This window comes from Neofelis nebulosa, chromosome 2, assembly GCF_028018385.1.
Source record: "Neofelis nebulosa isolate mNeoNeb1 chromosome 2, mNeoNeb1.pri, whole genome shotgun sequence".
NCBI classification, from domain to species: domain Eukaryota; kingdom Metazoa; phylum Chordata; class Mammalia; order Carnivora; family Felidae; genus Neofelis; species Neofelis nebulosa.
The window spans coordinates 39,326,963-39,340,482 of NC_080783.1; the positions used below are offsets into that span (position 1 = coordinate 39,326,963).

At 39.4% G+C, this 13,520-nt stretch overlaps 1 protein-coding gene across 6 annotated transcripts in view; it reads left to right on the top strand.

Moving 5' to 3' along the window:
- HECW2 (HECT, C2 and WW domain containing E3 ubiquitin protein ligase 2) overlaps positions 1 to 13,520 on the top strand; it is a 376,253-nt gene that overhangs the window by 344,938 nt on the left and 17,795 nt on the right. For all 6 annotated transcript variants that reach the window (XM_058710579.1, XM_058710563.1, XM_058710589.1 and 3 more), the window contains 7 exons: positions 1,693 to 1,845; positions 3,623 to 3,721; positions 7,046 to 7,175; positions 8,188 to 8,334; positions 8,977 to 9,091; positions 11,933 to 12,018; positions 13,002 to 13,114. In XM_058710579.1, coding sequence (XP_058566562.1) covers positions 1,693 to 1,845; positions 3,623 to 3,721; positions 7,046 to 7,175; positions 8,188 to 8,334; positions 8,977 to 9,091; positions 11,933 to 12,018; positions 13,002 to 13,114 — 843 coding nt within the window. The remainder of the gene's footprint in view (positions 1 to 1,692; positions 1,846 to 3,622; positions 3,722 to 7,045; positions 7,176 to 8,187; positions 8,335 to 8,976; positions 9,092 to 11,932; positions 12,019 to 13,001; positions 13,115 to 13,520) is intronic.

Below are 13,520 nucleotides of genomic sequence, written 5' to 3' on the forward strand. Positions count from 1 at the left end.
TTAGCATGTGGAGAGGTAGTCTGCGTCATTGTGCCTGGGAGGCAGCCCAGGTGCTGCTTTGGGAGTCCCCATGGTAATCTTAGCACAGTCTCACCAATGCTGGTGGTCACCTGGTAGCCACAATTATATTCAGCTGCCTCGAGACAGCTGCGTCATGTCACCTTAAGGCCTCTTGGGTTCTGAGAGCGTGTGTTATGTTTGCATTTTTCTGCACACATAGGTTTCCTGTCTACACTCGTATTTCCCAAAGTGCAGTGAGGACCGGAGATGTATGAGATGATTTTAGCTATTACACAAACTGACATTTTTTAAATATTTACATATTTCTTTTAATGTGTGTTAGAAAAAAATAAAGCTGGCACATCATAATTTCATAAATATTATGTAAGACATAATACAGGCTACATTAGAAAAGCAAGAAAATTTAAAGTTGATAATGAAACGTGGTAAGCACACTTAACAGTACCTATATATTCAGATATGGCAAAAGTTGACAAAGTAGTATGTGAATGGCTGAAGTACGTTCTAAGTAAATTCTATTAAACTCTCAACGAAGAGCTATAAAAGCCATTTTATTTTGCTTACAAGTATCCCGTCTCTTTCTTCCACCTATAACAAGGTAATTTTCCTCTGTCACACAATCCCATCACTGGAAAAGACTCAGATGATTTTCCTTTTTCATTAAAAAAAAAAAAAAAGCAGTAATGCCGATGGAGAAAATTCCAGAAGAGAAAAAAAGTAGAGTGAACAAAAGAAATCTTACAGAATCCCACCACCCAGCTTCCCGTTCCCCTCCAGCATTCCCTCCTTTCTTTGAACCCTTGTGTAAACTTGTCATCATGGGATAGATGTGCTTTATATTTTTCATTTTAAATTTAGCGTATCAAATCACTCTATTACAAACTCCTCTTTGCTGCATTTTTTGCTCTCAGCATTCTTGGCCACTTGTCATTCCTCAAAGCTAACGCAATTGCTTCTCATGCGTCTCCTTCACCCTGATGTCTTTCTAAGTAAAATGGAATTTACACTGTAGTTCAGGTGCTAGAGTTTCAGCCTCTTCTCTGGATACCTTCGTTTAGGAAGCTTTAGACACCCTCATTTTACTTGTCTATAATTTTCCTTGGTGTTTTATAATTTAAAGTTTTCACTCGAACCCTGTCATTCCATTTTTTGGGCCTCTGATCTCCCTAGGGGGTCTTGTATCTGTACTCTCCTATCACCAGTTCAGGAAAGTCTCTTTCTTCTCCCATTTCAAAATGTTTCAGAAATCCATAAGGACTCTATGTCCCATGGATGTAGGTAGCTGATACTCTCTGGTTTTACTCTGTTTAAGTATTTCCCAATGTACTCCCTTTCTCCATAACTCCATTCCAGACATTGAAAACATTTACTTTTTTATATGTGTGTATATATGCAACCAAATTATTGGCATATTGCCTGTTTTATCCGTTATCTGATGTGTAGCTTTAGCCTTATATATGCCTCATACAAATGCCCATTCCACTATTCTGGGTCAAGACATGGATAAGATTGGGACTCATGATCATTCATTTTATTCTGATAGTCCAGACATGCAGGCAATTAGACTTGTAATGACTGTTCTATAGAAAGCTGAGCTCTGTAGAAAATGTGCCCAATATATAGAAAAAAATAAGAATAACTGGTTATTCTTTCTGTGGAATTTTTCTAAAGGCTGGATTACAGTGGACCTTCCAGAGAGTTTTTCTTCCTCGTATCCAGAGAGCTCTTTAACCCATATTATGGCTTATTTGAATATTCAGCCAACGACACATACACAGTACAAATAAGTCCCATGTCTGCTTTTGTAGACAATCACCATGAATGGTAAGTACTTTTTCCTCAACACTTTTTTTCACTTGATTTTCTGTGAGAGTATTTTTTATAGGAACCCCTATTTCTTTTAACACTTTTTTCCTTGGAGAAAATCGTATTTTCAGTTTCATTTGACTCTTATTTTTGTTGTCAAATTTAAATATGCAGGCAGTCTCCAAGCTAGGGATACATTATATTCCACACTTGATCGTAGTCAAAAGACCGAGAAGTAATATATTCCAAAAGACCAATTTTAAGTGAGTTGGGTAGAATTCAAAAGGTTTTTTTTCTCCCATTGAAAGAAGGTTCCAGATGATGTTAGGTTCCCAGCAAAATCGCTAGATTCTGCTCTGCACCTTTGGGCATCTCTGAGCTCTGAGATGGAGTGGGAGAAGGTCCTGGCCCAGAGGTCGGGCAGCTGCTAGAGCAGCCCTTGGGGAAGTGGCCAACACTGGGGGGTGGGGCAGAGCAGCTGGGGTGCTGGCTGAGGGTGATGATGGCATTCTAGTAGGAGGGAGGGAGGGTGCGGTGCCCTGGAAGAACCGATAGTAGAAGAGAACCTGGCAGAAGGACATGGGCTCAGAGTCTCAGCGGTGGCGCTTACCCTATTAGCTATTGAAATTTGTAGCCAGGGACTGCTCCTTTCCTATTTTTCCACATAAAATCATCAAGGAAAACTGGTATAGGATTCCCCTCTGGGGATTACTTTTTCTGAAAATCCTGAATTGCACTCTTTCCAAATGTCCTTACATACCTTTTTAATCCCTGTGTTTATACACTTTAAATACTCTATAACCCCTATTTGCTTGTTCCTCTTTATTTATAGTAACAACAACAAAAAAGAAGTAAGTAAGACTCATGGAAAAATTCTCTTTGAGTCATGAAGGTTAATATTGGTGGGTGGAGGGCATTAAGTTTTAGGACTTATTCTTCAAATTAACTCCATTTAGTTACAATTTGGAGTCCTCTTAACTGTAGCTATTACAGTTGTGCTACCTTAGGTGGAAATAAAGAAAACAAAGCTGCTGGACATTCATCTTAAAATGGCTGTCTAATACTAAAATCACAGATGGACTGTATGGACTTCAGTGTGGATGTACACTTTTGGATCCCTTTCTGAAAGAGAAAATAAGTGTACATCTCAGCAAATCCAATCATGACTGATGTATTTAGTAAAGTTTCCAAAGTGATTCAGAATAGGATTGAGCCTTGAAATTTTAGAGAACAGAATGTCCCATGAGGAAACTCCCCCAAAGGTCCACATGCATAATTCTTGGATCGTGACAATTACCATCCGGAGTGCAGTTTGAGAGAGACCAGGTATAGGAACTTTCTCACTTTGAGATTGGGCTTTTCCTCAAGAGGGGATTGCTAGTGGGTTTGTATTAGAGAAATTCTGCTAATATTCTTGCAAGCAAACTAGAAGGGGACAGCATTTTCCCCACCACCGCTGGTCTCAGTCTGTCATCTCTGAGAAATGGCTTGGGGAAATTTCACTGACATGCTCATGGGGAATTCGTGTTTACCATGTGGGGTGCTACATGGTAGACATTGTTAACATGAGGTGAAGGAATTACTAACAGAGTGAAACAGATTTTTTTCAAGTAAATGTGAATATTTGCCTAATGAAGACACAGGCTACAATGCACACAAACTCTCACGGACCCAGTAAACGATCAGTCCTGGACAAACTTAGATGATTAGAGCTGAAAGGCTTTCTAGAAGTCAGATAGAACAATTTAGAAACTGCTTCATGATGTGTAAGCTGTCTTGTGCTTTTTCTTTACAGGTTCCGATTCAGTGGTAGGATTCTTGGTCTTGCGCTAATACACCAGTATTTGTTGGACGCTTTCTTCACACGGCCCTTTTATAAAGCTCTTCTCAGAATGTAAGAGTATTTTTGTTGCTTGTGCAATTAATATGTCAGAATGTAATATTTCTTTTATTAAAAAAGGGCCTTTTGTCAGTGTCATGCTTAGATGTCTGAAGCTAAAACAGTTTCAAATATGGTCACTGTGTTTTCCCCAACCCTGTATTTCTGTCTTGCCCCTAAAGTCTTAGTTTTGCTTTGTTCTAGAAAATTTATTCTCATTTGTTGCAACACATGTTTCTTCAAAACAATTGTACTTCAAATACAGCACTGGAATTCCTGTGGTATTAATGCCAATTATTAATAGAATAGTTGTGGGTTAGTCTTGGTGACTCACAGCCCCCTATCCTTTATGAGAAGCATTTTATATATTGCTTAATGCAGACTTCAACTGCTTACTCTTGGTCCAAGTTTTCATTCTCCTTTTGTTTTGTTTTTGTCTTATTTTTTGTTTGTTTGCTGGAGGTGGGCAGTCCCTTATTTTTCTTGAGACTTCCCTATATGCAAGATAGTAATTTATTATGGCAGATGAGAATTTAGCATTCACAGAACTTTTTCTTCATTGTTGCCACAATGAAAGATTGCAATTATTGTAAAATGTAGAGCAAACAGTTTCTGTCCTGTAATCAGTAGTCATTTACAAGGCTAAACAGGAGAAGGCAACTGTCTGGTGGGGTAGTAGCTCAAACTTGCAAGGAGAAAACACAGAATGATTGCTGGGTTCTGTCCAGCTTATTCCCTGACAGAGGCCTTGTGCCTGCTTTCTGTAAAATGGAAGCCTAGACTTCAAATGAAAAGCAAGCATTTCTAATGGGCTCTTAAGAGGGTCAGTAGGAAGACTTTTTGCTTTCCTCCCTTTTGGTGTCTGGGCAGATGAAACCCTGGGCAACTGGGCACTGTCCATTTGCCTCTCGGGTTCCCCTTGTCCGATTTGCACCTTCCCATTTCATTGCCTTTTCTCATCTTCTCCTATAAGCTTCCTAAAAGAGTAGTCTGTGCTGATGTGCCCTCAACACACTTTAGCCTGGCTTCCTTGCCACCAGTAACCCTTAGAAGCTTTTAAAGAATATCCTGTAGTCCTCATCTTACTGTATCATCCTATTGCTTTTGATACTGTTGACCACTCCCACCCCAAACCCCACCCACTTACTTTGTGTCTTTCCTCCACTGGTGTCCCTGACACTATTCTCTCCCAGTTCCCCTTTTATTTTTATGTCTCCTTCATGGGCTTCTCCTCTGACTTCCCCTTAAATTTCGGTGTTCCTGGAGCTTCCATTCTTGCCTCTCCCCCCTCCTGCTTTTCTCTCTCTATGTGCTGTCATGGCGAAATGTCTACACCTGTCTCTTCTCCTGCTGGCTCACATCTGCACCCTTAGTCTTAATCTTTGAGTTAGAGGCTCATGTGGTCAACATTCCACTGAGTGTCTCCACGTGCATGTCTCCTAGGCGTCTCAAAATCAACATGGTGACCACTAAACTCCTCAATTTCCTCAACCTAAAAGTGTACCTTCTCCCATGTGCCTAGTCACATCCAGTGCCTAGTCCATGGTGCCAGGATTCTCAGGTCACTGGTCAGAAACCGGGAGTCACCCTCACACAGGGATGGCAGATACACAGCACAGATTCTACTCTTCCCTACCACCCATTCCACTGCCATGCTGTGGTTCACAAATCATTTATCATACTTTTCCCCACTGAATTCATTTTGGCCTCAAGAATTTTTTCAACTTATAGTCCTCAAGACTGACAGTTAATCAGAGCTGGCTTGCAACATGAGTTCATTTGCTACCCCTATTTTGATAGCCTTCTTTATACCCCTGATGATACCATTTACTAATGCTCATGTTTACCTCTTAAATAATTCTTAAATTCATCTTCTCCTGTCCACCCTTAATAGCTGTGCTCTTAAAATAAAACTCTTATCTTATTTTGGCCAGATTACTGTAGTGGTCTACTAATTGCCTCCACCATCTGATGAGAACCACTCCTCTCCCCACCCCCATCTTAAGTAATCTATACTACAATCTCCAGAGAACTATTTAAAATCGCATCTCACATCTGATCATATCATTTCCTGTCCTAAAATATTTCAGTAGTTCCGAAGCACCACGCTCCTTAGAATGATATTCAAGGCCTGGTCCCAGCTACCTTCCTAGCCTTCTCTGGATGTTATGTCTTGTGGTTAACTCTCTGATACTACCAGTATGCTTGAGTATTTTGCATATTCCATGGCCTTGTGCTTTGTTAATGTTGTTCTCTCCTCCCTTTCTTTTCCCCCTTCTCCTTCTTTTCATCCATTTCCCTTTACTTCTCGATCTTTTAAACAGCCTACAAATTTTGATGTAGGTATTACCTACTCCAAAAGACTTTCCTGAATCTCCAGGTTGAAGTCCCGCATTCTTGCTATGAGAGCTCCCTGTATCTACCTTATCGTTGTTTTTAATTGGAGTGTAACATTCATGTAAGAAATACACAAATTTTAAGTGTTACCCAGCCTAGGCTATCATCATCACCTTATATTAATTGACCTATTTGTGTGCCTGTCTCCCCAACTAGACCATTAGCCCCTGAGGGCAGTAACTGTTTATCAAGTAGCTGTTAAGATGTCTGGCACATCCTTGATGCCTAATAAATGTTTATACTGAACCAAACAAAATGACCTCTGAAATTGGGCTGATGGGGGGAAAATTCAAAACAACAAAAGCAAATCAGTTGTTACCACCTTAAAACTGGGCTATATAACAGTAACTCCATTGTATGCAGATCCTCTCTCCACAATGAAAAAAGAGGAAAGAAGTATGGAAAACTATTATAATTGTAGAGAGATTCCATAGCTTGCTGTTTTCAGAAACCTGGAAAGAACAAGAACCATGAAGAAAAAGGAGATGTATGTGAATGTGGATCACTCAGTCTAGTCTTTGAAAAAAATAACAAAATTAAAGTACAGTATAGAAACACACCAAAAATATCTAATTATGAGAACAGTGTTTTAAGGTGGTATAACATAGCCAAAAGAATATGGGACTCAGGCTGTGAACACCTGAGTTCCAGTTCCTGCTCTGGCATTAGTCGTGAATGACTAGGCAAATGGCAGCCACTCGGACAGGCTGGTTGGTTTAAGGCATTTTATATATCCAGGATTTTTACATCGTATAGCGTATTTTTTTTATTATTATTATTATTTAGCTGCTTTGGTTACTGAGTTTGACTGAGAACATTCCAGAAATCACTGCCTATTTTGTTGACCTTGTTCTTGTCTTCAATTCTTAGTTTCTTTCCTGTGTCTGTGGGGTTTTCCTAAGTCATCCCTACATATCTGCTTCTATCTGTTTATCATCTTAGTCTGTGTGACCTGAGTGATCTAGAATACCTTGATGAAGAGTTCCACCAGAGCCTGCAGTGGATGAAAGACAATGATATCCATGACATCCTGGACCTGACATTCACTGTGAATGAAGAAGTTTTTGGGCAGGTCTGTGTATGTGAATCCCCGGTGACTTAGCGTGGTAATTAAAGGCTGTTGGTTGATGAAGAATTAATTCATATGCGTACTTATTTGTGGCTTGTTGGGTGGTTTCAACCCCCGTTTATATACAGTTATAATAATTTTGGCTACAAAGATTATTTTAATACCAACAGCAGAGTAGGATGGTCTAATTTACAGATTGTGGTAACTATTTGTGTGTTATAAGCAATCTTCTTTTTATTTCCAACTAAAATATCCACATAAAATTTTAGAATTGCCTTGTATAAAATACAGCTTTTCAAAGTCCATGCTACCCCAGAGTTGAATATTAAATTATTTAATTGGCATCTGTACTTAACTCTCATTCATGTTTAAGAGCGGAAAATGTTTTGAAGTTGAGGGATGAAATAATGTTTTGGTGAAGGTTTGAAAACATGGTTGTTGGTTAAAAACATTTCTTTCAAAAATTATATACTGTTTCATAAGTAATATTCTTATTTACACATTTATGTTTGGCTGGTCTTCTGTATTTTGTGTTTTGGAAAAGCAGTTCTCAATGTAACATTCACTTAAATGTAATTCTGCTTCCTTAAGGCAAATCTTTACTTAAATATTGGCTTTTGATATGTAGTTGATTCTGAACCCTAATGGAATTTGCGAAAATATGTTTTTGCCAAACATTCCAATAGCAGTGGGGCAGAACCTGGAGCTAATTTATTTTCATTTAAAAGACTTACTAGTTTAGTCAGGATTTAAAATTTAACCTCCAGCACTCACAATATATAGATTTTTAACCACTGAGGCTTTTAGACATCAGCTCAATGCCAGTTTTTACTGAGCACTGGTGTGTGCGTGGGCTCCATATTGCACCTCCCCCCACTGCTGTGGAAACCCCCCTCCCGCCCTGGCCAGGGCAAAGACAGGTAGCTGGGTGATTTCGGCTCATTGGTAGCAGTGTTCTTCTAACATCAAGAGTATTTCTTTATGTTCAGTGTTTTGTTTTGTTTTTTAATCTCAGATTACCGAACGAGAATTAAAACCAGGGGGTGCCAATATCCCAGTCACAGAGAAGAACAAGAAGGAGTACATCGAGAGGATGGTGAAATGGCGGATTGAGAGGGGTGTTGTTCAGCAAACAGAGAGTTTAGTGCGTGGCTTCTATGAGGTAAAGACAATCAGAGGGAGTGGGGTTTTGCAGGCTGCTATCTATGATACCACAGTCCATCTTCTGGTGCTTTATTTGTGTGCGATATTTCCATTTTTCTTTTGTTATATTTATTATTGCACTTTCAATTTAAAAACTCCATTTTGTATGGGTTTCAAGAACACAAAAAAGCTCCATGCCCCCTTACAAGAGATCTTTGAAATAAAATGATGAATTCAAGTAGCATTTCATGACTTAATGACCACTAATAACAGTGAAGTCATACGTCTTACTCATGCTTTGATACGGGTGATCACGTCTCATGCTTGCTATGTGAAGTGATTGTATCTTAGGGTTTGAATGAGTTGTTACAAATACTCCATGTGACTTCCTTTGGAGGAGCACTAGATCTTTTTAAAAGAGAAAAACAAACTGGATTTATCAGTGGTCAGTTTTAAAATGAAAATTCTGTTGAGGAGAAGCTCATCCATCTTGTCTTAAAAATATATTTGTCGAGAGCACTGCATTCTTCAGAGTGCCTACACAGAGCACTTCCGTCCTATTCCTAAAATTCCTTGTACCCTCCTTTTCTGATGAGGATTAATTATAGCTGAGATTTCTCCTGACTCGCAAGCCATGCCCTGCATTCTTTTTACTCCACAGGTGGTGGATGCCAGGCTGGTGTCTGTTTTTGATGCAAGAGAACTGGAACTCGTCATCGCGGGCACAGCTGAGATCGACCTGAGTGACTGGAGAAACAACACAGAATACAGAGGAGGTGAAATGTGATTTAGAGATGGCTGAACTTTTACGTTTCATATTAAGGGGAAGCAAATGGTTAGCCTGAATGCCAGCCTGAATCCAGGACAGGCAAGGCACTCTGTATTATAATCATAGGTTTGCCACAGTCTCCTCTGAGACCTTGGGCGAGGTACATTCCCTTCTTTTCCTAGTTACCTCATCCATCAAGTGGAGGAAGGACTGTTTACACACCATCTGAGGATGTCATAACTGTTAATTGTTGGTGAAGAAATGTGACCATAAGAACACTAATTAATTGTTTTATGGTGTTGTTAGTGAAGCACCTAGGAACTCACATCTACCTGGTCAAACTCCACCTCTTCTCCCTCCATTCTAAAACTTGAAGCGACACACCCTCTAAGCTTCCCAATAGAACAAAGGCAGTTTTTCTGCGTTTCACTGAACTACCTACCAGTCGTAATTCACGGTTGAAACACATAAATGGAATAAGACCTGGTTCTCAAAATTCAAGAAGCTTATTGAACAGGCCCTTCTAAACTCAAGCATGAAGTTCAACTGAAAAGGAAACTACTGTAAGATTAGTTAAAACCTGCATCGTATGACAGTTCACCGCCTGGGAAGCTTTAGAAGTGGCATTTCTGTAGATCACTATAAATTGTCCATTAGCAGTTGGGACTGAAGCCATTGAAATCTCATCACTGAGTCAATAGACTTTGAAAGGGACCTGATGGTGGTCCAGAGTTAAAGTTTTATCCCATAATTTTAAGCAAAGAGAGAATACCTTTTCTGAAATTTATTGCAGTGTGATAGTCTTCAGAAAGTCATGACAAATAGCAGTTGCTTTTTGTTGTGATTTTGGCTTTTGGTTTTTAACTCGGAATGTAAGGTTAGCAGCAGTTCTGAACTTGGAGAGTAAAAACTACAAACTTTAAGTCACTGAATTAACCACTTAACGGAATACACTGAGAGCTGAACATCTCTATCTTCAGTTATCTGTAAACGGAAACAAAAGATTAAAAAAAAAATTTTTAAGTTTGGAGTAAAAAAAAAAAATAACCTTAACATTTGCTGAATTGCTTTAGTTCTTGCCTGTTCGTGGCTCTTCCAGCTCATCGCTGTTGCCGTGGGCTGGCCGTGCGTGCCCATTTTCTCTGAAAGGCGGTATTAAATTGCAGTCTCTCTTGCTGCTATTTCTGAAACCCAATTGCTACGATGCATCTTTTCCCACTGGCCCCATGTGTAACCCATATGTGGCCTTGGTTATTGTAACTTTGTTAACCAAGCTCTTTTTACTACCTAGAACACAATTTTCTGCAGCATGGTACATAACTTAAAAATCTTACCATAAATGCCATTAGCTCTTCCTCCCCCCACCCCCCACTGGCAGATTCTAATAGCAACACTGTTAATCAGATCAGCCATATTCATCTTTACGTATTGTAAGCTTTATTCACTGTGTATGTCTACTCAAGTCCCTATTTCCATGGTTATTGTAAATTTTCCAAGTGAAATGCTTGGGAAGAGAGTGCTCCGGGTGGGGAGGCAGAGAGATGGTGAGATACCCAGCTGTTTGCTGACCCAACTAGCTGTCACTGGATGAAGAGGCAGCTCTGCCACCTGCCATGTGGTCATTAGGCAGCTGTTTGTAGAGAATATGAAGAGACACTTGCTGTCCTCCTCCTCCAGAAGGTTTGGCACAAACAGCAAAGGAGAAGCAGAAAGGGGCCTGATTCGTAAGATCAGAAGAGCTTTAAAGAGCCACTGTGCTTATTTTATAGACGAGACAACGATTTGCTCAGCACCAAATAGCTAGTTTCTGCCAAATGGACATGGAGCCTGTATAACACCATGTCCGGTATAAATATATTTACCTTTCACTTGGATCCCTTTCTTGTCCAAAGGGCACTAAGCATCACTGATCAAATGGTAAACGCTAAGGCAAAATTTCCCCCAAATTCTACAACCACTGTAACCTGTGAGCAAAAATTCAAATTCAAATCGTTTTTTACCCACCTTGTATGTTGGACTTACTTGTGCTGACTCGGAATGAGAGTGGCTTTGTGTACCTCGAGCACGTGAGTTAATTGGTTTGAATCACCAATTGTACCTTAATCTTCTCTCAACTTAATTTTTCTCCGATGAAAGATTTTGGGATCCACACGTACTGCCTTAATCCTCCCAGGGATGATACTTTTGGCATTTTATTAAATTCTACTAAGCTATGGAATAAAAGTAACATTTAGGTTCGTGGTTATTTGCGATTTATTAGTTGAAGGAAATAGAGTAATAAAATTACGATTTCCTTTTTATTAATAAAAAGTAAGTTGATTTAAAAATATGAACATTATATGTAGTTTTAAAATAGTTTGCAATTAAGTATTTACTTGTATACTTATTTGATTAACATGTCTCTCCTTTACCAGAAGCCCTGTAAGGGTCTGTTTTCTTTGCCACTGTTACCCCCAAGCTTAGTACAGTGCTTGGCATAGTGATACTTGAAAATTATTTCTTAAATGAATGACCAAAAGAGTTAGGTATTTCCAGTAACAGCAATGATCTTTTTCAGAAATGGTATGGTTAAAATGACAACTTTGTTGTTCTTCTCTCCACCAGTTTTGTTTACTGACCACTAAATGGAAACAGAGACCTCCTAGTTTCATTGAGTATTGTCTTTGACTTTTGACACTCATGTGATTGTATTTACAGTGTTATTCCCTAGCCTTAAATGATAAACAACCTTTAAAGAATCCAAGATGATGATTTATGTCTGGGGGTCTTTTGTCGACACGTCATGGCGTCATGTCATCTTAACATAGAAAAGTCAAAGTAATGTGGGCTTTCCTGATTGGTTTAATAGGATATCATGACAATCATATTGTAATTCGGTGGTTCTGGGCTGCAGTGGAAAGATTCAACAATGAACAGCGACTCAGGTTGTTACAGGTAAGATGTGCCATTAGTTAATTTTTTAATGCATTAATATAATTATTATTGGAATTGCTTCTGTTTAATAATTGCTAAGTACTCGGTAAACACACCCCATGTTTGCCTGCAAATGTGAGATACATTGTTTCAGACTCTTCTGATTGCATGTTCTGTGGCTCCATCACTAGGCAGAACATCCCCAGCCACGTCCAAGCATCTCATTAGAATTTTGAGGAAATACCAACTCCAGTCCAAGAATCCCAGGAAAAACACCTGCCTTCAGGGCAGCTTGGTCCCTTCAACATGAGATCCTGGGGCACTCTGCAAGGCAGCACCTCTAGCAATAGAAAATGACCTTCAGTCCCTTAGGAAGTGACCAGGTCTTTGAAAAAGAATCTTTTCTTTTCTTCCATGTAATTTTCCACAAACTTGAGATAACAATGAAGTTCAAGGATACTGGGGAAACTAACTCATTATTTTCTTGTGGTGTCCATAGTTACATGGGCATTTGCTGGTTGATCGCAGCCAAAGAAATACCGGGAACAAGCCTTATGGATGCTTAGGCAGAGCCTTACAAATAGATTGGGTCTTAACTCCTTTGGATCAAGGATCTGGTCCTCATTTATTCACCTCAAGTTGATCAGGGACTGATGCCAAGTAGACTTAGGTTGATTGATATACCTACTTTATTTATCTGTAACGGGAAATACACCCAATTTAGTCTACTGAGCTGGCTAGCCGTACAGGATGCTTTATCTACTAAGACCCTCTGGATCTCCTTTTCTTTTATAATGCACTGTCTTTCCTTAGTGTTCCCCAGATCTTTGTCAGAATTCTTGTGTTGGGTTTTTCCACACCCATGGAGTTTTGTCTTCAGGCTTTCCCACCAGTGAGCAGCCTGCTGTTCTTCCCTGAGGGCCCTGCACATGAATGATGCCATGCGTTTGTCAGCAGCTAGCCTCTTGGTTTCACTTTATCCTTCTGTTTTCTTTGGTTGATAGTTTGTCACGGGCACATCCAGCATTCCCTATGAAGGATTTGCTTCTCTCCGAGGGAGTAATGGCCCAAGAAGATTCTGTGTGGAGAAATGGGGGAAAATCACTGCTCTTCCCAGGTAAAATAAAAAAAACAACACTTCTGTACTGTCACGACAGGTGTTCCAGAAGAGAGAGACCTTTAAGTTATGCGTGTATTGATTAATTACTGTTTTTATATTAAAAGTTTGGGAGAGTGGAAAAAAGCTTTTGGAATGAATTTATCTTTGATTACCTTTCAAAATGGAGGAGTAAAAGATCTTACTGGGCATACTTAAAATGCATGCATACATATCTTTTTCTCTTTTTTTATTGAAGTATAATTTACACATGATGTTACTTTAGTTTCAGGTGTACAAAATAGTGATTCGACAAGTCTATACATTATGCCGTGTTCACCACAAGTGTAGCTACTATCTGCCCCAAGACATCACTATTACAATATCATTGACTGTATTCCCTATGCTGTGCCTTCTATTAGCCTAA